This window comes from Melopsittacus undulatus, chromosome 5 (genome assembly GCF_012275295.1).
Source record: "Melopsittacus undulatus isolate bMelUnd1 chromosome 5, bMelUnd1.mat.Z, whole genome shotgun sequence".
Classification (NCBI taxonomy): Eukaryota; Metazoa; Chordata; class Aves; order Psittaciformes; family Psittaculidae; genus Melopsittacus; species Melopsittacus undulatus.
The window spans coordinates 67112485-67138170 of record NC_047531.1 but is presented as its reverse complement, the minus strand read 5'-3'; the positions used below and the strand labels follow the sequence as shown (position 1 = coordinate 67138170).

General features: G+C 39.1%; 1 protein-coding gene across 3 annotated transcripts in view; it reads left to right on the top strand.

Moving 5' to 3' along the window:
• The first annotated feature begins 1808 nt into the window (after positions 1-1808).
• NAP1L1 (nucleosome assembly protein 1 like 1) overlaps positions 1809-25686 on the top strand; it is a 29818-nt gene continuing 5940 nt past the window's right edge. Inside the window, exons 1-9 of one of the 3 annotated variants that reach the window (XM_005147900.3) lie at positions 1809-1829; positions 16070-16104; positions 16792-16880; positions 19413-19515; positions 22677-22818; positions 23267-23347; positions 23575-23703; positions 24195-24266; positions 24930-25069. In XM_005147900.3, the coding sequence (XP_005147957.1) occupies positions 16088-16104; positions 16792-16880; positions 19413-19515; positions 22677-22818; positions 23267-23347; positions 23575-23703; positions 24195-24266; positions 24930-25069 (773 nt within the window). In that variant the 5' untranslated portion in view covers positions 1809-1829; positions 16070-16087. Of the gene's footprint in view, positions 1830-2194; positions 2352-2665; positions 2761-16069; positions 16105-16791; positions 16881-19412; positions 19516-22676; positions 22819-23266; positions 23348-23574; positions 23704-24194; positions 24267-24929; positions 25070-25686 lie in introns of those variants that run through there. The other 2 variants (XM_034062721.1, XM_034062722.1) reach the window with 2 other exon arrangements.

Genomic DNA, 25686 nt, shown 5'->3' with positions numbered 1-25686 from the left:
TGGAATATAAACTGATGCCAGTATCTAATGTGCTCTCAGGTGATCTGATTCCCATTATTCAAGAAATGTAACACCATTTTGACTATCTGCAATACCAAGGCAGTACTCCAACTATCCAGCCAGGTCGAAACTAAAAGTTGCAGAGAATGCTCCAGAGCATGTGACACACACAGGCAGATGAAAATTCAAAGCAAAGAAAAATATATAGGCCATTAAAACTCAAGTATAGGTTTAACTTCAACTCAAGTCTAACTTTAAAGTTTCTTCCGTCTCATTGTCACAACTTCACAGGTGCCAAAACCAACCCGAACTAGAAAGCTTGCATGTGCATACAATTCAGGTATTGTAAGAAGTAGGCTCGTCTTTTCCTCTTTCGATACATGTGTGATGGCAGGTACCATGTGGAAGCAGGAGTGATGTCCGTATGTCCTCTCCCTTATTCCTTTCTACATAGTTTTCCCCCAGCCTAGGGATACGCTTCTCTCTCTTAGGCCTGCTTAGACCTGTGCCCACACGTGTCCCCTGCTGCTGGTGACCTTACTCTCTACTCCACTCTGCTAGCGTCTGCACATCTCATTGCCACACACCGCTTCTCTACAGTGGTCACCAGGCCTCACCCTGGGGTTCTGCATGTCACGAGGCAGCAGGTCTCTCCAAGACAAGCAAGGCTAGCTGCTGCCTTGTGAATCACTTGTTTACAGAGGATTGCCACTTTAGCTGATTGAATAAAGGGAACGCCTGAAATAGCACGTAATTGGTGTTGCAATAAATACCAGTCCGTTGCATGTTTTTATCAAATGCCTTCTGTACACCTCTGCTTTCTTCATATTCCCAAGCACCAGACACCTGATAAATAAATAATCAGCACTTGGCACAATTTTAAGATCTGAAGGTTGCAAGGGGGCTACATGTACTTTCATTTTAGAATCATGTAACATCCCCATCCTGTTTCTAATTCTTATGACTTGGACTATGCTGTGCAACCTTTTACCAGGATCTTTCTTTTGCCTGCTTACCTTTCATCATTCCTAGCTATTTGAAATGGCATGTTATAAAAAAGCCCACTTCCCAGAATTCATTGTGCTGGGAAACAGGGCATCCTTAAGTTCTCTCCATAAACTGCTGTCCTGCAGATGGGATTTCTTTACCACAAAAGACATCTGCCATATACTGGAATAAAACATGTTGCACTGTAGTCAAGAATAAGGTCCTTTATCTTGTTCTTAATGTAGATTGTGTTGCACATACTAGACAGATCCACCACTTTTCCTTCCTCTTCTGCTTTCTGTTGTCATTTGCTTTATATAAATAGCTACATTTGGACTGCCGATTGTTTTAGACAAGTAGATGCAAGAATTTAGCAAAATGTAAGGAATAGATGTTAAATATGAGGTGATACATCCTCAGCAAACAGTTCTTCTGCCATCCTGCCGTATGTCTTGTCCATCCCAACTGTCTCTAATTACATTTGAAATCACCAGCTCATTCCAGCTGAGAGGAGCTAAAACTCTCAAAGACTTTTACATTTCTCTAAGTTTGCTGTGGATCAGATGTCTTCTCCAAGAGTGCTCCATGCTGTTATTCAAGATCATGCGCATGAGAGGGAAACCCTGGAAAGGAATCACTCTTAGGAAAGGCTTCACTTGGAGCTTGCAGTCAGGTATGAGAGGTGTTTGCAGGAAACCAGGCTGCTTAGGTGATTGGCAGGCAAGTATAGGAGGTTAAAATGGGAGGGTTGAAGTTGTTGCTGCCTCAGGCTGTCCACCCTGGCTGAGGCAGGAACCATCGAAACTCATGAACCACCATGGTTTTCAGCCTGGTCGTTTAAGGTAAGTAGTGCCGACTGCGGTTTTGTGGTAGCCTGTGTGAATGGGATTTACCCGTTTGACTAACTTCTATTTTTGCTCAGGCCCCTTCAGAACCCCTCCCCGCTGCGGTTTACAGCAGCACTAAGTGGCCGGGGCAGCAGTGTACTCTGAGCGCTACGCCGTGGCCCACCATGCCGGGCAGCACCTCTGGGTGCCTCCGACCGGGGCGGGCAGGCTGGCGGGCAGGGGTGCACGGCGGGTACGTGCGAGGACACACGTCCCGCCCGGCGCAGCGGCGGCGGGGGCGCGCACCGGCCGGGGCGCGCGCCCGAGGCGGTGTGACGGCGAGAGGGAGGGGATTAAACGCGCTCGCTCGCGCGTTGCCAGGAGACCCGCGGCGCGCGGGGGAGGGGGAGGGGGGGTTTGCGTGGTGACGTTAATTCTATATGAGCGCGAGCGGCGGGAGCTCGGGTCCTTTTTACCGCCAGCCGCGCGGGCGCCTCCTCCTCGCTCCTGAGTCACCGCCAGACCCGGCCCGCGCAGGTACCGGGCGGGGCCCCGCCGCGGGGCACCGGGAGCACCGGGCACCGGGGGGGTGAGGGTGGCGAGGGCCGGGCAGCTGGATCCTGCTCTCGCTCGGGGAGGCCGCGGGTGCTGGCCTGGCCTAGCGCGGCCCCGCGGGCGGCAGTGCCCGAGCCGCCCCGAGCTTCTTGCCGGCGGCCCGCGGGGGGGGGCAGCGCAGGGGCTCGCCCGTCCCCTCGGCGGTGTGCTCTGCCCTCCGAGCCCTCCCCGCCTCTCGCCGGTCTCCCCGCCGCGCCCCGCGGAGGTGCCGGAACGGGCCGCGCGGCTCGGGCCGGCGCTGGGAAGTGAGGGGGGGAAGGGTCAGCGCGGCAACACGTGGGGCCGGAGCGGGGTGCGCAGCGAGGCCGGAAAGTGGTACTAGGAGGAACGGGTGCGTGTCTGTGTGTGTGTGTCCGTCCGGCGGGAGGGGTTGGGGGGTGACGGTGGATGCGCACATGGAGGGGTGGGAGGGCGATGGCAGCGCGCTGTGGCCTTGTGCTGGCTCCCGCGCCTTGTTCGCGCTCCCGTGCGGGCAGCCGCGGCCGGGGCGTGCTGTGCTGTGCTGCTACTGGCAGGGGGACCCAGAGATTCAGGCAGGGGACAGGCAACTCGTGCTTCCTGCTTCGGGAACCAGGGTTTTCCTGGGGTTCGACGCGCCTCTTCTTCGGGTGCCTGCTAGCTGCTGTCACCCGAAATAAGGCATTTGCTTTCCGCCTTTGTAGGTGGTTGTAGATGTGCCCGTTGTCCACGGTAGCAAACGCAAGAGGTGCATGATGACTGTCACCAAGGAAGGCTAAGAAACTACTTGGCAGATCTAGTAACTATGACTAGAAGTATTGGCTTTCATTTAGCATTCGTATATATCTGTCTACTCTGTCCTGGATGTGTAGGGGACCTACACTACCAATGTTACAAGGCTTTCAATATTTAATACAAAACCTTCCACATTTGCTTGCAGAAGGGGACACAAACGTTTTACAAGTGACTGTGCTATGGTATTAATATGTTACCATCTTCTAGAGTTTTAACTCCAAGCACACTCCAGTTTTGTGCGTGTCCTCTTGCTTGAAGCTCCATAGAGATACACTTAGATTTCATGCTTTAACTCCTTTGGGGAAGCTAAGAGAAGCAGACATTGGGTGTTCAAGGTATGACAAATACTTTCCTCTCCTCCCCCTTTCTATTGGTATTTTGATGTCTGTTGGTGGACATTACACTGAAAAGGCAGGAGAATAGTGCCTGGTTATTCAATTATGAAATAAAATGAGTGGAGAGCTAAGGCCTAAGGCTGTGAACAGCTGTAGGTAGCTCCTGACAAAAACGCTAGTGGTCATCCTGCTGTGCCCATTTTCCAGTGGTACATTTTTCAGTGGTAAGCTCTTCAAAGAATGATAAAAGCACTGCTCTTGGACTGAAGTAAGGTGAGTGGCTTCCAGTCTCTTGTAAATTCAGAAATGAACTAAATTCTTATGGCAAAACAGAGTTTGAAGTCTGCATACACTGAAATATGAGTGGCTTACGTGCTTCTGTACCAGGCAGAAGTTTAGGCCACTCAGGCTTCAGGTACCTGAAACATTGACACAAGTACTTAGAATAAGTCATCAATACCCAAACTTAAACTTGTGTGACCCACTTACTCCTGCAAGATATATATATTAGCAAACTCCTCTCCGTTTTTTCTGTATTTTCTGGCAGACCTTGCATATCATGTGTGCTGGTTTCTGAGGACAGAGGGTTGTAGAATGAGAGTCTTGTGCACAGGTGGTAGGTCTGGTGTTTTTCAGAGCCCCTGGTCCTTCCCTGACATTCACAGGACTAGGAAGTGAGTGTTGGGATTGCTGGGAGTGCACAGAAGTACTTCCCTGCATCTGTGCAGCCAGCCCAGTGTCACAGGAAGTGCCCAGAGTGCTGGATCTGCTGCAGTGCTGTGTGTACAGCCAGTCTTGTGTTTCACCTAGCCCTGACCTCACTCAGAAACTGTTCTTAGGAGCAGCCAGAGGATTTGTTGTGGTGGTCTCCTTTCTGAGCACCCTGGAAATAGTTGTTCTGTTTTTGTTTGGTTTGTTTTTTTTTTAATTTTGCTGCTTTCATAATTGATAATCAACATGTGTGCACAAGTGAAACCGAAAGCAAGTTATTGTGAGCATGTATGTTATGAAGTTGTTAACAGTCTTGCAGTTTAACAGAATTTTCACAACCCTCAGTGAGACCTGGGTCTTCCAGGCTGAGACCATGTACTTTAATACAGAACTCCAGATCTTTAAGGTGTACTATATTGTTGCATTGCTATAAATCTGTTTATTCGATTAGCTTCTAGAAGCTGAAGTAATTATAACATGGAGAACTCAGCTTATTTGGGCAGAAATTGTATTTCTCCGGGGAATAAAATAACTTCAGGATTTGAATTTCAGTAGTGAGAAATCTCAGGGGAAGTAAGACAGATATCATCTGTTATGAATTTTTGATTGAATCCTTTGGTGAAAGCCAGTTTGTTCTAGTAGACCAGGGGGTGTAATGACCATATCTGTGGTATCTACACTTTTCTGTTAATATGGTTGTAACCCAATTTGTCTTCAGGTTCTTGTGATGCAACTGTAAACATGCTGTATCTCAAACTGAATGTCCTTTTTTTCTTTGGGAAACTTTAGGAATTGGGCAGATATCAGAGAATGGAGATGCAGGTGTTCTTTCAATGCCTGTTTGGTTTTCTGCATCTGTATACACGTTCAGTGGGACTTCAGCTCTGGGTGTTTCCATTAGTTGATAGTGCTTTGGTATTTGTGTGGTACAGAAGATAGTACTTTACAGACAGAAATAAGACTTTAATACCACTTGCATTTTACTAGGTTTGGGGGTCTTTCTGAGTTTCTTCTCTGGGTGACTGATTTCCATCTAACTTATTAGGAAAGCTGCTAGTAAATAATAGAGCAGAACTGAGTTGTACAAGTAGTGTTTAATCCAAGAAATGGCTGTGATGATGGGTTTAGTGCTTATAGGTCAGTTTTAATTTGTAAATTACTTTGAGCTCAAAAGTGATTATAGTTAAAGTTAATTCAATCTAGCTGATTCTCAGCTCTGAGGTTAGTGAAGTTCCTCATCACTTAACATAGTTGATCTGGAGAGTAGGTCTGGTGTTATAATATCATAATTTGTCTAGAAAACCAGATGTGCCTGGAAGGCATCACAGAAGTTGCTTGGGGATTCATTTGATGACCTTCTGAAAAATTAAGCTACTTAGAAGCAATGCATGAGGCTTCTGAGGACTTCCTACACTCAACAATGTTAATGCAAAGAAAAAATCTTCATGATGAATCTCACTTATCTAATGGTAATTTCGATCTTTTCAGGAAAACTGCAAACTAAAACTTCTCTTGCGTTTAAAAAAAAAGCTTTGCTAATTTAGTTTATTACTTCTTCCTTAGTTTTAAAATATACATAACGTAAGGTTTGAAATAATTTATGTTCTCCCTAAAGATTAATATTTTAAATGAATTTATGTATGATGAAAACACAATCTGCATCTTAACTACTGTCAAACATTAGACTGGAGATCCTTCCTAGATGCAGAGCTGTTAAGATTTTAGTATTGGAAAATACAGATGCGTTTGGGTGCTGGATGTGTGCTTAAATGTACATTTGCACAGACATACTTTAGCAGTGTCTCAGTTTAAAGCTTAACTTGAGCTTTAATGAGTAGGTAGTTGAACATCAGCAGTTTCAGCTGGTCTTTGTAGACTTCAGAATAAAATACTACCAGCTGATCCTTAGTAGCTTTTTAGAAGACTTCAATTTCTGGGTGTACCTGCAGCTGTGTTCAGTTGCTGATTTGACATTTATTCTTTAAAAACGTACCACCACCCTCACCTAAATTGCAACCAATTAGTTTTAGAGATAGTAGAATTATTCTAATTTTTAAATATTAGAAATTCTGGTTAAGAGATTTGACTAAGCAGGTACCTAAAATCTAGAATGGACCAAACACCCAGGCTTTGAAGACCCAGGTTAGAATCATAAATATTGTTGGCTTTTCTGACCATCTGTGGTAAGAGTAGTTCAGTCCACTACTTTATCATAGAATCATAGAATATTTAGGGTTTGAAAGAACCTTAAGATCATCTAGTGCCATGAGCACGGACACTTCCCACTAAACCATGTCAGCCAAGGCTCTGTCCAACCTGGCCTTGAACACGGCTATATCTAGATATGTTGTTTCATATGAGATGTTTCAAAGGAAGGAGGGGCAGTTTTCACTTTTTTTGTAGGATGACTTGCCCATGATGAAGTTTCCTTGCCTTTTAACTAGAGCCTAGTTCTGGCTCTGGTTTTAAGCATTGGAAGGCTAGGCTGGAGGGAGGGGGAGCATGGAAGGTGACATGAAATGAACCAGTTGTTTACATTCAAACCAATTTTTAATCTGTTCTTCTTGAACTTCCTTTTCACTTGGGTATTTTTTTTTTCACTTTTCATTATTCACCTCTCAGATACTATTAATCTCAGATTTAAACTGCTCTTTTTCCTAAAGTATTCATGTTACTAGGCCCTGAGTTGATCTGTTTCCTCTCTTCTGGAGTGTTCAGCAGTGAATACAGTATTTCTATTAAGGATATGTTACTGAAGTACAGAATGATCATCTTTTGCTTTGTGCATTTTAGGCATCACATTCATTTCAGGTCTTGATTACTTAGTGCATGTTGAGTAGCAGTCTTCAGTGGGCTGCATGCAGTTGTATCTGTGTCTTTACCCAGCAATTTTTTGACCTTTTAGCTTTAGTTGCTTCTTTTAATATATGTTACTTTAGATTTTAGAACTGTCTAATTTGCCTTGTTTGGGTCACCTTTTTAAGTAGTTCTTATCTCTGTGATACTCCAGTTTTGGATGTTACTCATCTTAACTTCTATGGTTATTAGATATAAGCTGATATAAAGTGCTTTATTCTGTTTCTTGTGTGTGCAAGTGACATCATTAAAAATGAGACTGCTATTTTTTTTAACTTATGAGCTCTTCATGATATGGCCTCTTGATTCTCTCGTTGCCTTCACTGTCACAGAGGTATTGGATACTTCTGCTCGTGCCAAAACCATGATTGATTGAAACTTGCAAAAAAAAAAAAAAGCTTATGAAGTTCAGTTTGAAATCTCAATTTCCTTTGCTCAAGTTCTTCTCTACAGGTGTGGTACATGTTTACAAATGCTTTTTAAACTCTGCACCTGTGTTCATCTGAAAGTGAGTTACTGAAAACCATAACCGTGCACATATGCATATACTTCTGTTTGGTCTTACTACCAATTGTGACATCTCACCCCTGAGACTCCACAAGGTGTCAAAGTTAGGTTGTTGTGTTCTTTATGTAGTGAGTTTTAGATTGTTAGTTGAAATCTGGATGTTTTAAGGTTTGCAGTTTAGTAATAGCTTTGTTTCCATGGAAAAAATATTGAGCTGGATTTAACAAAGAAGTTGCTAAATATATTTTAGGAATTTCAATGGCTTCTTGGGGCACAAATGAAGTATTGCATTTGCCAGATGTTCCAGCAAAAACACGCAGCTGAAACCTGTACGCATTTTTAGTGGCTTTCTTTAACTTCATTTTCAGATAAGGATGTCTAGATGTCTTTAGTCAAATTATATAAAAACTTTAATGCTGCAGTGTGTGAATCTTGCAGGTAGTGTAACTGCCACTATGGTTGTACTTGATTACGTTTCAATCTCTGTAGTTAACTGATACTCTCCTTCATTTAATATTGTGGCATGAACAAAGTTATCTTTTAAACTGTTAAAATGCACAGTACTACCTGGAGTACTTTGTTAGTTTTTTAGTGTATTACTTGGACGCTTTTTCACAAACTGAATACCTGTGCCAACATGAATTGTAAAGAGAAATACTATCTTACAAAGTTTTAAATATCTTTTGTTTCAGTATTATCTAATAATGAAAGGTTGTTTTAAATAGGAATTGGTAGGTTTTCTGCTACAGACTCTTGGCATGCAGAACAAAGGCCACATTGTGTGTTAATTACCCTATTTTTAGAACGTGATCGGGAGCTCAAATTAGTAGCAGAGACAAACATGCAGGTAACAATTCAGTCTAGATTTTAAATTACAGTTCTGTAGTCATTTTACTTACGGAGACTTCTTTACTGCACGAGTGAACAGGCACTACCTACAATGCAATAAAAATGTTACAAAAATAGAGGAGTTTAGCATTCATTGACTGAATCTTCATTGCCTGACTTAAAAACAAGGGGTAAGCTCCAAGAAGTGTTTCCACATGAATGAAACCAAGCCCTGCAGTTACTAGTAACTGAGTTATATGTGTGTGTGTATGTATATATATATATATATGTATGTATCATAACAACTCTGTTTTGCCTTGAAGAATTTGCATTTTTCCCATCATGTAACTGGTGTTCCCATGCAAGTTGTAGAGCACTTCAAAGTTGAAATGTGAAAAATCTGTGTTTTCATGCCATAACATGTATTTTGCAGAGGCTGCAAGCACAGTTGTATTGGCAAATGGTTGATGTTGGTGCCTTTACCTCAGGAGTAATTAGGGAAAGCAAAAAATACCACTTGAAGAGGAGAGAGCAGATGGTTTGTTTTGTTACTTTGGTCAGCATTATCATGATTTAGTATTTTTATGCTCTATAGAGAGATTCTCAATTTTGTTATCACAAGATAAGGTGTTATAGCATAAAGTAACTTCAAACTTTATATATAAATAAAGTAACTTTAAACTTTTTGTTATAAAAGCTACTTGCCTATGGTGGCCTCTGCTTCTTTACCCTGTCCTGTACAGGTCCAGTCCTGTACAAAGAAACACCTAGCACTTTTGTTTTTTTAACTTCCCAGCTGTTCAGACATTGTTGATGAAAGGAAGGGGCTATGCATAGTTAAGAAAGAACCATGATAACCTTTTTCAGCAGCATTTGTCAGTTATATTGACTTCTCTGCCAGGCGATGTTCCAGTCAGCTAAACTCTGTGTTCCCTTAATGAAGGAGGCATTTCTCCCCTGTGGTGATGCGAGTGCTTCACATCCTGGACAATTCAGCAGCTAAAAGTTCTCGTGTTTTCTGAAGCACCACTACTCATCTGAATTTCTTACCTTTCTTTGCTTGGTTTAGATGACCTCACTTGAGGCTCTGCTAAAAATTCCCATATATCCTTGTGCCAGTAGCATATCTGCTGTTGGTTGTCTTCTGGATGAGTTGGTGATTGCGCAATAAACTGCAACGAAACAGGTTTGAATTACTGCAAGGGTCCAACGGCAGCTTCTTGTTATTGTGTTGAGGAGCCTGGATTCTTTACTTCCATTGACCATTAGTTCCTTAGTCTCTTTATTAGAACTCGATAGCCTTTATTATGTCAAACTCTTGTTTTCTGTGCTTGTGTTTGGACAGTCGTAATTATCTACTCTGGAATTGAAAACTGAAATTAATTTTGTCAGTTTTTGCTCTCCTACAATAATGGAAATCTTTTGTTAATAAAAGAACTTTGAGGCGCTAATAAAAGGAAATTGTCTCTGGAGAGTTCAGCTGCTGATAACGTCTTTTATCAAATAGATGGGTATCTTGATGTGATAGCTAGCATTGGAGTACCCTGCTCACTTAGAGACTATTTTTTGGATATGTTTTGCTGACCTTCAGCTTTTCTAAGAAGGCATTTTTTTCCATAGTATAAATGATAAAATCTGTTTGTAATGCATTGCTTGTCTGCCTGTGTTGGTGATAGGTGCAATATCCCTTTGTTTCATGACTAATTTCCATACTAATGATAATAGATGTTTCATGATTTTGTTCAGGCGAGTAAAAGGAAACACTTGGTCTTCTGCTTGATTCCTTTTTGAAAAATGCATTTTAAAATCTGATACATTATTCAGTTGCTTCTTTTTGAAGAGGAGCTAAATGCTTTCCTAGTTACTACTGAACTGTATGATCCTTTCTCATGTAACAGTTTTCCTATCCACTGGTTGGTACCATAGCTGCTTCTACCAGTTGTGAAATGATTGAGATGGATTTTTTAGGTCTTGTTGCAAAAAAAAATTTGAAGTCTGTAACTCTATGCCGTGTACTGTGCACTTTTTAAACAATTCAGCCAGTTCTGACATGAAACTGCTCTATGGAGAGCATCTGAGATCTTTAAAGCTACAAACCTTAGCAGTTGCGAGCAAACTAGCCCAATTATTTTGAACATCTACAGGCAATGATTGTCTTTTGATGGATCTCTACGTGACTGTTTTTTTTCTTTTTTTTCTTTTTTTCTTTGCTTTTGAGGTTTATTATATAAAGAAAAATGTTACAAGTTGCCCTTGTGGAATGCTAGGCAAGAACATCAGTTTGAAGTTGCTTCCAGTGAATATATTGCTCTTGAGTTTCCCAGTGTGTAGTGAGAGTTGAATTTGGGTGATATGATGTCATTTGTCTGGCACTTTTGGTTTCTGCTTACGTTGCAAATAATTTATAGGACTTAATCCTGATAATTTTTTATACAACTAGCTGTCCTCTAGCTGGACCTCTCTCACTGACATATTACTTAGTCCACTTAGTTTACTATACTACTTTGCAGCTTATTAATACCATATAGAGTCCACTTGTTTTGGGCATGTTCTGTTAATATATTGCTTTCAGTTGCACAAGGCTTGCCATAGACAGAGAGAGGCTGATATATATATGTCTGTGAACAGGCTGACATACTTGCAGTGCTCTGAAATTACTGACTATTGAAAAAATTAGTTTGGGCAAGAGGGCAGATCTTTTTTTTGTTTTCAAAGATGTGTGTAAGAAAGGTTTGCAAGTAGTTTGGGTCAGATACCTTAAAAAGCCCATTTCTGTCCCTTGAACTACTTGAGAAATTTCTTCTACTTGCTATTGCAAGCTAATTGTGGGAGCAATTCCTCTAGAGAAGGGGGAAAGAGTGTTTCCTGAAAGGGAGGGAACAGACACACTTTGTGGTATCTACAGTGATGCTGAACAGCTGAGATCTGTTGGCTGCCTTCCAGCCTTAGGGCTTGTGCAGAAACTGTTGTTTTGCTGGAGAAAAGCTGTCTCAGGAATGTCTTGCCTCCTCAGCTGATTCTTGATTCACCTCCCTGACCTGTCTTCCTGAGGCTGGGTGGATGTCAGGGTAATCTAATACTGCCGTGCTTACTTGGGACACTTGGAGCTGATCTTCAAAAAGAACAGGCCTCTCACCAGAGCTGTTGCTTTCTGGCTGTAACACAGATGGTGCTGCTATGCAAACTCTGACTGGCTTCTCTGTGGGTAAAGGAAAGACTGGGGAGGGCTGAAGTTTTACAATTTGTGTTTGTCTTCACTTAAGCAAAATTACTTAGTGAAGAAACAACCCCTGAAAACTGGAAGCTTACTAATAGGTAGCTCGAGGCAATAACATTATTAGTTTCTGCATGTTATCAAAATACGTTTCTTTAAAGCCATGACAGATTAGAGAAGTGCACTGTCCTCTGGACATCATGATGATAGCAAATTTTCATACTGTTCTAGTAAAATTTAAATTTTTAGGGAATTGTGCCAATGTCGATTGTGGCTAAGCTTGTGCTAGATTAACAATCTTCTAACCTTTCTGTTTTGAAAAAGGACACATTTCTTGTGATGGCAGGCAGGCTTGTGATCAAGCTTAAGCTACCCGTATGAAAGAGGTTTTAAACTTTAGTCTGAAAAAGTTGCTGTGTAGCCTGCTTTTCCGTGGCTTTGATTCCTTTTTGCAGCACGAACTTCCTATGTACTCTCTTTAAAGCCCTGCAAAGGCAACTGTTTTTTTCCTCTGCCTATTCTTGGAGAGTACAGCAAAGCATAAGTGAGGCCTCCAGGTACCTCTGTATTTGACCATAATGCAGTGCCTGCTGGTTGTAGCTGTTTTAAGTAACAGGAAAAGAAAATACTTTATGAATAAGGAGGTTATTTGTCTGCTGGCTTTTGAGCAGGGAGGGAGGCTACCCTTTATCATCACCCATAAGCCTCTTCCTGCAGTCAGAAGGCATAGATTCTAAGTAGTATCTCAGTCAAGAGCAATCACTTAGACACTGAGGCTTGCAGTAAAACACCATCTGTAGCCAGGTCTGTTATGATCCTGCATGGACAACTAGTGAGCTGGTATATCCCAGGAACTGCTTGAAGGAGTGAAGCCAGTGAATGCTTCTTCCTGTTCACATGCCAAGGTGCAGCTGCCGTTCCCAATGCTAAATTTACCTCTGAAACAAACTGGCTACATCTTTCTTGTGCAAAGCAGAGTACTACAAATACTTGGTTTTGGGGAGATACTGCAAAATAAATTCTGCTGTGATATATTTTAGTATTACTGATTATGGTACATACTGTATCCAAAGCTCTGGATATTAGACTGGCATCTTGTATCAGGCATTGTGCAAAAATAGTGGAGGCTGTTTTTAAGGGTTGTATTTTCTCAGTGCTCTTCTGTCTATGGGGTTGTTTTCTTTTTAACCAGTTGAACTGTTTGCAGCGAAGCTTATGGTTAAGTACATGACAATAAATTAAATGCAATGCAGCTACATATCCATGGTAGTGGGTAGCACAGATTAGTTTAAGTGTCTGCCAACATAGTTTTGTTGGCATAATGCCTTGTATCCTCACGCAAGAACTGTTGTCTAGAGCTGGCAGATGATAGTGTCATGACAAACAGTAGTATCTCCTCAGTTTGCTGAAGAACTTTTCCAACTGCGAACGTTCTGATACTGAGTTGTGTAAAATGTGGAGGCAAGATTAAAGGATCAAACATGAAAAAGCGATGCAAGGAGAGCAAGAGAAATGGGATGAAGCAGATAGGAACACACCAGAGGGAGTTCTGAAGTTGACAGCTGCTTGATAAGTCTGTTTTAATTAAAAAAAAAATCTTTGAAGAATGTTATTCAAAGTCATTGAGTAAACTGGGCCATAGTTGAGAAACGTAGTGTTCACATGGTTCATTTAAAAGGCAGGAAGCAGAGGGTGAGCAACGGCCCTTTGCAGTGAGGAGAAAGCGGAGCAGGCGCTGGACTCCCACAGGGTGCTGCAATGAGATGAATGCCGTCAGTATGGCCATAAGTCATCTGGAAAAAGGGGGGGAAACAGTGAAAGGATGAACGTTGCTGATGACAGGTAGTTGTTCACAATGGTGAAAATGAGGGCCCGCTGAGGAATTCAAGAACACAGAGACTGCTGGTGAGAATTTCTCTGCCACACTGCTGCCCAGTGTAAAAAAAATATGACTTGGTTATGATGCCTGAGCTGAATGTTGCAACTCAGAAATAGGACTTTAGTGCTTCGGTGCCTGGGTGGTAACATAAGCTTACCTGCATGCTTTCAAGGAAGCTGAGGGCTACTTTATGGAATAAAAAATTATGATGTTGTCAAATACCTGCACTTCCTGAGCCAGCATGTTTTTCCTGAATGTGAGTGACAGCTAAAAGTGTTTCTGGGGGGAATTGTTGCCATGTCATTACTTTTTTTAATACACATCTGTTAATGGCCAGTGTTGGAGATGGGATATTGCTTTTAAGTTTTTAGGCATGACTTGGTCATAGCCCATTTCATAATCTTATTTAGAAAAAAGAAAAGTTTAAATGAACCATAGAAGTTGGTCTTTTTCAGGAAATATGTATCTAAGGTGCTTCAGCTGCTGTTTCAACTAGCCACTGGCTTGGTAAGACTGGTGTTCGTGTTGTCGTTACTGGTCACACCTTTGAAAGCACTACCTCTAGCTTTATGGAAAGTGACAACTGTATTTGCTGGGGAGAATGGAGAGAGGAAATACTGGGCTCTGCAAGGAGCAATAATAGTTATTGCATGTGATCAGTGTCACATTTGCATAAAAATGTGTGAACATGGTTGAGGGTCAGGTGTCCCTGGCCATGGCAGGGGAGCTAGATGATCTTAAGATCCTTTGCAACTCTTAATATTCTGTGATGATTCTATGATGATGAAAGACAGATGAGCTGTGCATCTTGTGCTCATTTGTACAGTGATACTGTCAGTTGAAAAGGGCCTGTGTGAAGAACAAGTTAAAAGGAAATGTGTAAGGAAAAGATTGTGTATTTTTCATGGATAAGAGCTTTTGCACATCAGAAATAATGCTAACTATGTCACTCAAGAAACAGAGGTATCTAAATTAAGAATTTTAATTGTACTGTGTTTTCAGTATCTGTAGGTCTTTGGTCTGTGCTGTCTTTTGAGAATGGCATCCAGAGGACAGTCTTTGGAATTGCTATGTAGGAAGCTTGCATCTGTGTGTAAACCTGAAGTCCCTGTACAGGCAAACATGATCTAAATTTTGAGAAACTTAAAATGAGTAAAAAATATTACTGGAGCTCCTCAATTTCTGACTGGATTATTAGGTGTCCTTCTGTTTACAGCAGTGCTACCATTCTATTTGGTAGCAAATACTGTATTTTTCTGAAATAAACTGACAATTAGTTAGTTCTCTAATTTTCCTGCAGACTGGGGAATTGAACTTTTCTCATTATATGCAGTCTCCTAAATACTTAACGGGAACTGTAAAGCTGTGGTCTCAAATGAAGACATCATACTTCCTTCCCATGTAATTGTTAGGAAGTAGTTATAACACCAGGATAATGTGTTGTTATATTTTATTTTATACCTAGAATGTTGGTGTTAAATTCTGAAGTTTATATTCTAATGCGTCTCTTCTTGACTGTTAATGTGCTGATCTTACTGGGACAACAGTGACTAGAATTCTCATTGGAGTGCATTATAAGGAGTTAAACTTCCTGAATTAAACTCAAATGTTTAGCCTACTGGGCAGCAGCTAAAATGGGGACTTAAAGCAGTAGTTTCTATGCTTCCTGGGCCAATAGGTTAGTCTTGGTACCTGTTTTTCCTTGAACTATTAGACCTAAGCATTAATAGGACAATGTTTTCTTGTGCATAGTATTGTCTCTGATCTGAAGCTACCCAAAAAAATCTCTTTGGAGAACAGACTGAAGTATGGCTTTGCTGATGGAAGATGTTTTTCATCTTGTAATACATTTGTGAATGTAGCTGCTTAGTAGTATGCAAGATTTTCAGTAGTCTCAACATATTTCTCATTATTATGTCTGGAATGTGTTTATGATGACACTGAGATACCTACGGAAATTCTGATCATTCAGGACATGGAAATTGGTCTTGTTAAATAGCCTGGCACCTGACATCAGTTCTTTACTTAAGCTTTCATATTATTCTCTGGGTATTCTGAGGAACTACTTGCATTATGTTTGTGAAGTTGAGATTAAAAGTAAAGCTGCAAAAGTCTTCTTTAGTATTAAAATGAACTGGTTTAGCTACATGTATCGTCTCTGCAATTACATGCTGGAGTAAACAGTTACCAACATGGTTCTGGCACCCCTTTTGCTTCAGTTTTTCTTGGGTTATATTTTGATTTTATACTGGAACAAGACTAATTTTCAATCTGTGGTCCTAGTACAGTCCTGTGATAAGAAATGCAACATGGAATTTTGCTGGTACTTAGATTTATATGAGTGGATCTGCTGGTTCTAAACCAGAACAGTTTTTCAGTATTTTTGTATGCTTTAAAGTGAGGGCTCAAAGCATATAGGAGATAAGCCGCTCTTCAGATTGTTTTTGCTATACTTAAACTGACATAGTTTGTTTCTTTCTTCGTTAGGATTATGGCAGTTGCCAGTAGACCTTATAAGTGACATCTAATGCTGCTGTTCTTACTTTATCTCCTCTAGGGTTTGAAATCTAGGAAAATGGCAGACATAGACAAGTAAGTAAAATCTGTAGGTTACTCTGGCTCTTACTATGTCCTTTGCTGTACTTCAGATGGCTGTGATCTCCAGATAGTTGACAGACAGGATCTAGGTAATGATCTTCACACCGTGGCGAGATGTGAGGTTTATAGCATGTGGAAGTTTTATGTTGGGTTTGGGCTATTAATTGTAAGTAAATCCAAAACTAAGACAAGACACTAGTCAATATACTATGTTAGTTGGAATTCTAGAGGGGAAAACAATATTAGTACTGCTCATTATTATTGTTTTACTGTATGTAGATTTTTTTCTATACTTTGCTCATTTTATGGCAAAGTATAGTTTAAGTAAACCTACCCTCAGTTCTCAAGGTCTGCACATCTTAGCAAAGAGAATGTATAGAGCATAAAAAGGCTTTGACTTGTTGATAGGAACAGGAGCTGAGTGAATTCTTCTGTAAAAAGGATTCTTCAAAATTCTGGAAAGCTGCAATGCAAGCTCTTTAAACAGTTCTGAGATTGCTGATGTAAAACTTGAATCTATAAAGACAAATTTGGCTTTGGCTGTTTAGACTTCTAGATTGTCATAGATCAAAACCAATGCAACAGTTTGCTTATACCCACATGATCTCTAATTTGAGCTCTTTAAGCTCATTATAGTATTTTATAAAATTAACTTGATCTGTTACTGAATATTCCTAATAGCAAAGAACAGTCTGAACTTGATCAACAGGATATGGAAGGTGTTGAAGAAGTAGAAGAAGAAGAAACTGGTGAAGACGCCAACAGCAAAGGTAACTTTGAAAATTCTAAGCAGTTGCATGCATGCTTTCTAATGAATGCATTGAAAGGATTTTACTACTTCAAGTAATAGGACATGGTAAAACATAACTAGTGGTGCACAACTGTATTTAAATTTTGAAGTGAGATTTTTTGTTTGTTTTCCAATTGTGTGATTTTTCATTAGTGCATTCACTCATTTTTGTCATGGTTAGTGCCAGTTCGGGCAGCACTGGCTACCTGTAAGGGTATATAATTGGAAAAGAAAGGATTATGGTGGGTATGTGAGTAAATTCTTTCAAAGCTAACGTCAAAAAGCTGAAAATGTGAAGCTTTATGTAGAAAAAAATCAGGCCTGTATATGTATGTGTATTGCTCTTATTTTTTGATCGGTTGCTCAGTAATTGCTGTTGAGTTGACTGTGAACAGAAGAAAAATCATGCGTAGTGTTACTCTTAAAATGAGTAAAATCAATAAATTTTTATTCTCCTACCCTCCCAGCAAAAAAAAAAAAAAAGAACATGTATCAGAATGCTTTTGTCTATCTTAATGATCTTATTCATACTTTGTAGTTAATGATTGGGAGCACACACAGAATTTTGAAGAGCAAACAGTCAAAAGAAATAACTAATAATCTCTGCAATAAAGTGATTTGGACTGTTGATAGTGCCCCCTAATGTGATTGCTTGAACAGAATACAACACTAAGGAAAAGTATGACAGTTTTGCTCAAGGTGATGTTAGCGGCTTTGCTATATCTGTTGAAAGAAGTCTTCCCAAAATCGGATTGCAAAATTCTGGGGAATGCATTGGTCAGCTGAAGAACAGCTTACAGTAATTAAATGGTAGGTATTCAGCTGTTGCAAAGGAACCTAGAGCTGAATAATGTGTGATTTTCTAGTGATTATTTCCAGCTATTGTAATGGGATCTGAGGGATTTTTTGAGAGAAATCTGATTTTTACAAATCGGAAACATGTTTCAGTAGTAGGGAAACTTGACACAGTGCTAAGCAGTTTTTGCATCTGTAATTCTTGCTTGTCTAGTTTACTAGTGTGTCCTTCATGCACAATTTTTCCTTAGGTTATACTGATTTACCTTTTTGTTTGTTTGTTTTTTAATCTAGATAATTCTGGTCAAGCATGTCAGAAGTCGTTCTGTGGGCACTAAGTAGTCATACTTTAAGGAGAAAGCTCTTTGAAGAAGTAGTGTTCGTAAATCCAAGAACTTGCAAACCAGAATGTGTTTGGATCTCAGTTTGAGGGGATATGGCTGTTTGCATAGGCATACCATGTGTGATATGTATACTGATTTGGTAATAAAGAATACCTGGCGACAGACCCAAATAGCACAACTTGGGAGGTTTTCAAGTGTATAGGGAAGACTTAAGAATAATAAGACCAGAGAAAATAGATACATTGACAAGAGGAGTAGTATTGACTAATGTGAGGTAGTACCTTTTTAAGAAATAATTACAGCTATACATGGTAATATAAACTAATTGCAATCGTTATGAAGAAACAAGACTGCTCTTTTGGATGTCACTTGAAACATTACTTTTCAGTATATGGAATTTCAGTGCTAGGACATACAAGTGGAAGAGAATATTTGCATATGGTTACTGTAGTGAAGGGAATAGAAATAGAAAATGGTATGCTATTTCTAAAAGCTTTATGCATCAAGAAGGATTCAGAACCTTCACTCTAATTTGAATGTGTCAGAAGAATGCTGTATAAACGTAGTATCTTATAAGGAATGCCAAGTACTTGTCTTCTGCCTATTGGTAGATGTTGTGGATAAGGGGAAGAAGGCAAAATAGCATGATAAGAACTGACCATAAATTCTTATGATCAGTTATTAATTAGTATTAAATCAGTTATTAATAAGCATTGAAAACACAATGTTGTGAAATTCATTTCCACAGATTGAGGCACAAATTTTGAGCAGAGGAGGTGATGTTAATATGGATAATGGAATCTTAGGCTAGGAATCAGTGTGTTTTTCATTGTTTGAAGCAGGTTTCCCATTTTGGACACAGTGCTTTCTAAAGATGGTGAAGACTTCAAGGACCTAGTAGTCAGTAATGTGTCAGACTAATGAATAATTTATTCTTTTGCAAGAAAAATTAGGCAAACATGGATTTACAAGTCTAAGTCTGAAATTGTTTTGTTTCTTTTCATTTACCTAAAATGGAATGAAAATCCCCATTCCAGTTTTTATTCCCTTCTTAAAGTAAAAGCGGTCAAGGCAAAACTGATGCCTTCAGAGGCATTGAGAAACCTTCGCTTTTAACAAAAAAAAAAACCAACCCAAAAAACTCAGCTTGCAGAAGAGTGGCCGTTTTAATCCAGGTGCTGTTTCAGTGTGCAGAATATGATGGATTTGATCCATGCTTCCCAAATGGAAAGGTGTTTCAAACACTACTTTGCCTATTTTCTTTTTTACAGGTGTATATATAGTAAATGTGCTGCTCTTTTGTAGTATTTAAATATCTTTTATTTCAAGATAAGTCTAAAAGATGCACTTAATGTAATTTCTTTTTTATTTAGCTCGGCAGTTGACTGTACAGATGATGCAAAATCCTCAGATTCTTGCAGCCCTTCAGGAAAGACTTGATGGTCTGGTAGGCACCTCTACAGGCTATATAGAAAGGTACAATATTTGTTCAGTATGAGTAGTGATACAAACAGTTCTGCTTTCTGAACAGTATTGTCTGTTCAGTCATAGACTACACTGCTCAGATAGCAGGAAAACTGATATAGTCCGTCTGTAGGATTGTAGAGTTTTTATTTGGGGTTTTATGAACAAAAGAATGTTAATATTTACTGTGTCTGACCTTGTCTCATGCAGTCACTATATCACACTATTAAAAGATATTTTGCTGCTACTTGGAATGTCTTTTGTAGCTTTGCCTTAATCATGAAAAATCAGTTAAGTACAGAAAAATACCTGGAGACCTGCTGTTTCTAATATAGTAATTTTTTTGTTAGACTGTAAGCATTAGCTAATAAAATCAGGAATATTGTTAGCAGTACATCTTGTGGTCTCCTTACTTGGTCTGCATTAACAGAGAATTTTTTGATTCTTGTATGATTTCTGATTGTATGTGAACATTTCACCGCATCCACAGGAATTATAAACCATACAACTGTCTTGCTGTGATGCAGTCCTACACTGCTATTGACTTGAACTGAGTAACAAGCATTACTATTGCTGCTACTCCTACTAATACCATTTTTCTGTGACAGATGATAGCATGGAAGAAAAGCCCATTTAACTTAACAGTCTTTCTTAATAAATACTGGTCCAAGTAAGAGCATGGAGTCAAAGGGTACCCACGTTCTCTCGCCCTGATATTGTACACTACAGGCTTTCCATACACAGTATTTTTCTTGGTTTTTTTCTGATCTCAGTTAATGTCTACTAACTTTTCAGATCCTTGACCTAACAAGTGAACAAAAGTGGTAACATTGATTTACATGGTGTTCTTCTAGTCAGCTGCTCTCTGACATACTGTACCATTTCTTCATCAATTCCAACTACAGTAGTGTATTTTTTAACACAAAAGCAGTGCAACTTTGCCACTGTACTGAACACTTACCTAGCTTGCAATATGAAAAGAACTGGAAAATGTGTGTAACTTGAGTCTGCACTTTCTCAACATATGCGTGCTTACTTAACCAGGCTTTACAGGTGGCTCTTAAATGTCTTCCCAAGTATTATTTTTAGTTTAGTCATCTACAGAGTCTAGACACTGCAATGACACAGAAGTCAGCAGCAATCTGGGATCCTAAACGCCAGTTATGTGAGCTATTAAGGAGCTAGATGCATAAGCTGGTAGGAAACTAAACAGGTTCTAGGAAAACATCTGTCTGCTCAGGCTTAGAGCTTGCTAATTGCTTGGCAGCTATCCAGTAACTTCTTCACCTGTACCTGGCCACAATAATTCTAATGAAACATACTTTAGTAGAGCAGAATTTTCATCAGCTGCTCACAGGAGGTTCTGTTCTTGTGTGATGACAACCTTTTCTAGTGGCTTGTAGTTAGAGCAACAGCTTTTACTTGCCATTGTTGTACTTGTGAAGTCCGGTTCAGATTTCATGGTCTGCTTCTCTATTTTGGATTTACTTTAAGAGCTGTCCCTTTCATGAAGCTGCTTTTCTTTTTTATAAAAAAAGTACAGAGTTTGTAAAGGTAGTTGATGTACAAATAGTGATGCACTAGTTGGCATGAAATGTAGCTTTGACACATGCAAAAGACTGTAGATTCTTTAGTAAAGGGATTAAAATCTTTCCTTTGACATACTGGAACTGAGCATTCTGAATGTATGGGGCACTACCTCTTAGGAATTTCCTAGTTCTTTATATGCAATTGTTAAGGCCAGTACTCATAGTGTAAATGAATGTGTGTGGCATTAAGTGGGCGATCATTGTATGACTCAACTGTGTGGTCATACTAATTTTCTTCCTTAGCACCTTCTTCTTGAACTGACAGAACTTTATGCTTAAGTTGCTGTTGGATCTGATATTGTACTTGAAGATAAAATTACAGCAAGTGATTAACTTGACTAACTTCTTAAAAAATGTCAGAGTAATGAGAAAATGGCATCAACCCCATATGAAGATACATGTCAAAATTTAAGCATTTTGGTAGTTAGTGTAACAGATGTACTTTTGCCCAAATTGGAAGGTTAAGGGAAATCTTTATTTAATGGTTATATGCATATCATCTTAGCAACCAGAAATAATACATTCGTGTTGATTATAAAGGTATTGAGGAGAAGGGTTCTGCATTTTAAAGTGAACAAGGGTATTGGAAGATGTGCTTTTCTATCTGGTAGATGTAAAAGAGCTTTAGTAATTAATATGAACCCTCATTGTGTAACTTAAGCTAATATGTTCTTGGTTACTTCCTCTAACCTGAAACTGGTCCTAAGTTAAAAGCAGTCGTTCCCTACTGTGTTCTAAATCACACCGCACAACTGCTTAAATAAAATAAACATAGGAAGTTAACATGATAATCTTCTGTAACCAATTTGTCCCACCTCCCAGGCAAGGGAGGCTGTCAGCAATCTACCCCATGAATCTCACATGTCACCTTCATGTATGTAACTTTGTCCTAACAGTAAATCTACATTACCATAGTTTGCTAAAGTGAAACTAGTGCTTAAAGAATTGTAGCTGACAAGTATTTATGATGAAGATTGCCTTAATTGCTTTCCTTTTACATATGTATAATGCAGTGGCTCATTTAGCAAACCAGTTCTGGCTTGCTTTGGGAGTGACAGTTAATATGTTAGAAGGCAGTAGTACCAGCTGCTTGCCTTGGTGAAATAAAAATGTGAATTTTGAAGATTACCTTCTTTAGCAAAGAACAGCTTGATTGTCTTGAACATTCTTTCATAATATAAGCCAATAAGTGATAAGACCTTTTTTAATTATGCTTCATCACATGAATTTACTATGCTGCTTGTTGATAATGTAAAACTTGGGTTTTAGTATGAAGTTCTGTTGTACAAGTTTGTCTCATGATTGACAATGGTTAAACCCAGGTATTTGGGATACTCTGCTTCTAACTGAGGTTAAATCTCAGTTTAAAAGCCTGCGCTAACAGTTTCAATCTGCATGGTGCAATGGGTGATAGTTTATATTTGTAGGTCATAGTTTTGATTTATACAGCTTTCTAAAACTTAAAATAGAGTGTCAAATCTGTTTTGATGCAAGTTGGTTAATTTGCAAGGGGACTGGGTAAGGAGGGGTCAGCATGTGCTTAGAATGCAGTGTTACTAACTGTTCTGTCACTGAATTTTTCAGCTTGCCTAAAGTTGTTAAAAGACGTGTGAATGCTCTCAAGAACCTTCAAGTTCAGTGTGCACAGATAGAAGCAAAGTTCTATGAGGAAGTTCATGAGCTGGAAAGAAAGTATGCTGCTCTCTATCAGCCCTTATTTGACAAGGTATTTTAATGCTAATCTGTTTTGCATGTAAAAGCTCTAGCTAAAACACAGGGTAATATAAACTGAAAGCTTATTCATGTTCTGAATTACTTTGGTCTTGTATGTGCCCATGCAATTCAATTGATACAGCTTTATCATGCATGCGTATATCAGCTAAGATTAACGGGGAGAAAGGTTCAGTTTGTTCTGTGGTTGCCAAAATCACTTTAATATGCCAGGTCTCATCTTGTTAATTGAGCAGATATCAGATAATGTGGTAACCTTTCTGGAACTTTGGTGTTTGTTTTAGTGCATTAAAAAGCTCTTAATTGCTGAGTTGTCTTCTAGGACTGGAAGAAGAAGCTTTGATACACAGTTAATGCATTACTAATTATGTAAGTTTAGGATTAGGAATTTATTGGTTAGGACATTATTGGTTACAGAACATATTCTTGGTTTAATCTTCCAGCGAAGTGAAATCATCAATGCAATTTATGAACCTACAGAGGAAGAATGTGAATGGAAAGCAGATGTTGAAGAGGAAATTTCAGTGAGTATCTTAATCAGTTCTTATCAGTATTTCAACCTTTACCATGAAATAAGATTTAATACAGTAACTAAAGTTAAAAATGGGCGCATAATGATTACTTATAATAATTATAATTCTTTGATTGCTTAAAGCATGCATGTGACAATCTGTTCTGTATCAGCATAAAACTCTTAATGAACCTTCTGGTCACTGTCTTAAAATTAATAAAAACTAAAATTTTTATCAAGGAGGAAATGAAAGAGAAAGCCAAGCTTGAAGAGGAAAAAAAAGATGAAGAAAAAGAAGACCCTAAAGGAATTCCTGAGTTTTGGCTGACAGTATTCAAGAACGTGGACTTGCTAAGTGATATGGTTCAGGTATGTGGTGGTCCAGGCTTGTTTAAAGTTGTCTTAATATTTAATCCAAGTGTCTTTAAGAAAGGATTAGCAACAGTACCTTACTTGATGTGTCTCTAGGAGAGCAAAAATGGAACAAGTACTTGGATGTCAACTGAGAGCACAAAGCACTCTGAAATACCTTCTTATTGTGTTATTTGTTGAACTTATTTTATCGTACTAATATACCTTCTGTACTTACAAGGTTGTGGGCGTCAAAAGTGTATTAGACACTGCTAAAAACTGTATTTGGTGTTTGCAGTGGATTTAGGTTGTGTACTACAGTGACAATTTTTCCATGCAGTCGTTGTTGCCATCTGCTGGTCAAGTTTATGCAAGTGCTTCGGTGCTTTAACAAGGTTCTTGTGCTATGTAAAACTCGTTTTAAAACTGGCTTTTCATCTCTGCAGGGTCTTAAATCTGTGTACAGTTTAATATCATGGAAATTGAATAACCTGTGTTTTTTGTTGCAGGAACACGATGAACCTATCCTGAAACACTTAAAAGATATAAAAGTGAAGTTTTCAGAAGTTGGACAGCCTATGGTCAGTTTAACCTATTAAACAAGATTACTTTTGTGTTACCTGAAGATTTATTTGTATATTAGTAGCATGTTCTGTGATAGCCAGTTGTCTTATGGCAGCCATGAGAAATACGTAGCTGCTTCTTGTCTTCTGAAGGAAGTACAAAGACTAGTACTAGTCTTGCAGTACCATATGAATGAATTTATACTTAATTTAACCTTCAAATTCTGATGCATTAATAACTAGGCCTTAATATCTTATGACTAAGTTTGACCTTTAAATTTTGATACCTTCAGGTACTTAGTGTATAGCTGCTGCATATAATTGGATATAATTCCCTTGCCAGAAATCAGGTAGCTTGAGAAGCATTAATATCTTAAATTTAGAAGTTCTCTCTATAGGTTGCATTGAGAGAGTTGTACACTAGATCTTGTGTCATTACTGCAAGCAGTATGTGAACTAGTAAGTACAGGGAAACACAAGATCAATATGGTAAATGAAAGCATTTGAAGATTTATTGCACAACTTGAGCAGCAAATTCTAGAACAAGTTACGTATATGCACTATTTCAGTATCGGAGGAGGTAGATGTATTCCCTCCATGTGTATTTTTTTTCTAGATTTTAGGTATTTAGAAATTAAAGGTATGTGTTGCTAACGTTAATGCTCTGCAATTCTTTTTAAGAGCTTCACATTAGAATTTCATTTTGAACCAAATGACTACTTCACAAATGAAGTATTGACAAAGACATACAGAATGAGGTCAGAGCCAGACGATTCTGATCCCTTCTCCTTTGATGGACCAGAAATCATGGGTTGTACAGGGTAAGTACTAATAAATAACTTTAAGGCTACGTAGCAGTTTTTTCCTTAGCATTATCCAACTGTAGACTTGCAGCTTGGGAAGATGCTGGAAAGAGGCTGTTACCTAATAACTCGTAAACAGCTGGCTTCAACTTACGTTTTTCAGTAGCTTCAATACAGTATATAAAATTAGATATTTTATATAATGCATATGTACTATATATGCATATAAGTAAAAAGATCTAATCAGTATTTATTTAGAAATAGGCAGTTGCTGGAGCTGGATTGGATAGTGTTATCTTTTTGTAGGCCTTTAGCTTTTTTCAAAATTTGTTTGATCGCTTTTAATCTCTTTTGTATTTGACACTCAATGTTTTGGGAAGTCTGTTCCAGTTCTTTCCATACTGCAGTTGTCCAGTTTGTTTTACAAGTGTTGAATATTTGCCTCTGAGTCTCTTTTCAGTTAATCCATTTGAGAAATGAAGAACTGTTATCTCCTGTTAGCTCCAGCTTCCTTGTGATTTTAAAGAGCTGTCATACTCCTTACTTGGTGATGCCTTTTGTTCCAAATTAGCTGTTATTCCTTACACTAAGTAGTCTTTTTCTATACATGTCCCTTTTCTTGTGAACAGAAGGGT